This window comes from Acanthisitta chloris, unplaced genomic scaffold, assembly GCF_000695815.1.
Source record: "Acanthisitta chloris isolate BGI_N310 unplaced genomic scaffold, ASM69581v1 scaffold26598, whole genome shotgun sequence".
Classification (NCBI taxonomy): Eukaryota; Metazoa; Chordata; class Aves; order Passeriformes; family Acanthisittidae; genus Acanthisitta; species Acanthisitta chloris.
The window spans coordinates 14,310-17,156 of record NW_008687977.1 but is presented as its reverse complement, the minus strand read 5'-3'; the positions used below and the strand labels follow the sequence as shown (position 1 = coordinate 17,156).

The following is a 2,847-nucleotide window of genomic DNA, read 5'->3' as shown; positions in this document are numbered from 1 at the left end:
ATTCCATCACATTTAGGAGGATGATTTCCATTTACTTTTGAAATTCTCTGTGTTTACTCATGTAAAAGAATAATATTCTTGGGATTTTATGCTGTACATCCTTAAATTAAGCATTTTTATCCTGACCCAAATAAGATGCTCCATGGGAATTCCCAGGGAAAGCTTTTGCATAGCGTTAAACTGTAGTATTTATATTTTAAAGAATTGTTTGGGTTTTTTTTCCAGGCATATTCTACTGTTGGAACCCCAGACTACATTGCACCTGAGGTGTTCATGCAGACTGGCTACAACAAGCTGTGTGACTGGTGGTCTTTGGGAGTGATTATGTATGAAATGCTAATAGGTAAGTTGAGGACCTCAAATTAAGAATTAGTCCCAGGATTCAAAGGTAACAGGGTCCATTTGTTCAGAGTCTGATCCTCGGCACAGATCTGCACAGATAGAACATCAGTTCTATCTGAATTAAGCCCCAAATTCGGCTTCCAGAAGACCTTGAAGTCCTCCCACCTTTCCAAGAAGACAGCAAGAGATTATGTTTCTGTGGATAACTGTTCACTGTTAAACGTTTTTGAGGTTCAGTCTCATTACTTGGAAATAACATAGTAACTTTTAATTGCATTACAGAAGAGAAAACGTTTTGCTAGTACTTGTTGGATTTGGGAGCTCTAGTGACAGCAGCAGAGGCTCAGATCACTTTGCTCTCCTGGGAAAAGGTTATTAATTTTCCATGTGTTTGTGCAGGGTATCCACCTTTCTGCTCAGAAACACCACAAGAGACTTACAGGAAGGTTATGAACTGGAAAGAAACGTTGGTATTCCCTCCAGAGGTTCCCATTTCAGAGAAAGCCAAGGATTTAATCCTAAGGTCAGTAACAAGAGCCCTGTTGTGGCCACTCACAGCCAGGGGCATCTTCCCTTGGGATAACTCTCTGTTCTGCATGAAAGAAGCTTTATGTTGGAGGGACAGTTGCTTTTTTCTGTGTTGCCATCCTGGATGGCTTTTTTTTTTGCTTTTTCTCCCCCTTTGCCATTTGTTTAATGTGATGATGTTGTACCACGGGATCAGGAGAAACAGAGCAGACAAAAATAGAAAGGGAAAAAAAAGGGACTAACACACCATTTTTCTCAGAGGGGACTAGAAAATAACCTCTCACCAGCATTTAATGCACTGAGTAGAAATCTTTGAATGTTTTGGATTTACTCACTTTTTCCAAAATTCCAGTTCTTAATCCATTCAGTTTCTGTTGAAGTTTTCCTGAGGACTTTTGGTGTCAGGGTCAGGCAGAAATGATCTCTTGTCCTGGGAGGTTTCTGGGGGACATGTGGCTTGTGGCTTTGGTATTTTGTTCTGGTTTTTGTCCCCTTCAAAGCTGATGTTACAAATTTACACAATTCTGTTACATGCAGAAAGGGGAACGTCCTTCACAGGCCGAGCCAAGAACTAGAACTTAATATTAGTTCAAGTAGCAAAAAACAAGTTCAAGCACAAAACCCCTTAACAAAGTTATCCTGAATCCAGTTAGAGTGATACTAACACCTCAAATCATTTAGTTATTGCTAATCCTCATTCATAAGTCTGTGTAAACAGTTTAATTACATTTTCAGAATCTATTTCCCTAGTGTTCTCTGTAACCTCTCCTGCATGTTGTCAGCATCCTGAGCTCTTTGCTGGAAAGAGTACAGTGTTGCTGCTGTTGAAGGATTTCTTCCTCCTCGGTCTTGACTGGTTTGGGGGCATTTTTAGATACTTCATTGTATTTGTTAACATATCTTGCTCATGAATTTACTTATATAATGACTGCTTGAATTTATTAGTTTGTCTTCACATATGGAAGGGTTTAAATTGGGGTAAAACATCTTTAGTTATAGACAATCTCATAAAATTAGGGCAAAACAGCAGGTTGGACAACAAACACCTGCCCATGGGGCACTTTGTCCATTACAGCTTGGACAAGTTAGGCAACATGTAATTTGGCTTAAAGGAAGATTCTTTATTTATATAGATACAGAGAAATGCAAACTAAAATAAGCTCAGTGGAGATAAAGCCTGACAAATCCCACAACCTGGTCTGGCTAACTGTTGTTACAAGGTTTGAGGGCTATTTTTAGTACTTAGCATCAAGCAGCTGTCTGGGCTGCAGTAGAAGTATAGGCACAGGTTTTCTTCCCCAGTGACCCTCAACTGCAAGGAAAGGAACATTGCAGTCTATAATTGGAGACAGTTTATAGCCCAACTTGCTGCCTTACTGAGTGACCTGCTGAGGGTGTCACTAACTAGTGGGAAGGTGACCTTTTCATAGTGAGTGTATGGATGGGGAAAGTGCCTTGTGGATCTGGAGGATGTGAGATTGTGAGTTTAGGGTCACTAAGTCTACAGCTCTGCTCGGTGCTGGTGTGGCCTCACCTTGAACACTGTGTGCAGTTTGGGTGTCACAGTACAAGAAAGATCTGAATCTCTTTAATTTGCTGTTGCTGCTGTCTGCATTAATTGTGACATTCTCTATATTTTTTCCCCTTTCTTTTAGGTTTTGTATCGACTCTGAAAATCGAATTGGTAGCAATGGAGTAGAGGAAATCAAGAGTCATCCCTTTTTTGAAGGAGTAGACTGGGGACATATCAGGTATATACACACATGTTCTACAGAGAGACTAAAAGCTATGAAAGCAACAATTTCATGGACTGTGATGCCAAGGATAATTATTTCCAATTTATCTTTCATTTTGAAAGGCAGTAGGTGGGTGACAGTGAAGGTTTTCAGGCCTTGCTGATGTTCAGAGATTTGATCAGAGTTTAACTGTCTTGAGATAACCTCAGGTTGCTCCAGACTGCCCAGAATGAAAAGGAAT

At 40.2% G+C, this 2,847-nt stretch overlaps 1 protein-coding gene across 1 annotated transcript in view; it reads left to right on the top strand.

Moving 5' to 3' along the window:
• Positions 1-2,847, top strand: part of STK38L (serine/threonine kinase 38 like) — a 23,321-nt gene that overhangs the window by 17,452 nt on the left and 3,022 nt on the right. The window contains exons 10-12 of the mRNA XM_009080853.1: positions 226-343; positions 742-865; positions 2,526-2,621. Of these exons, the coding sequence (XP_009079101.1) occupies positions 226-343; positions 742-865; positions 2,526-2,621 (338 nt within the window). The remainder of the gene's footprint in view (positions 1-225; positions 344-741; positions 866-2,525; positions 2,622-2,847) is intronic.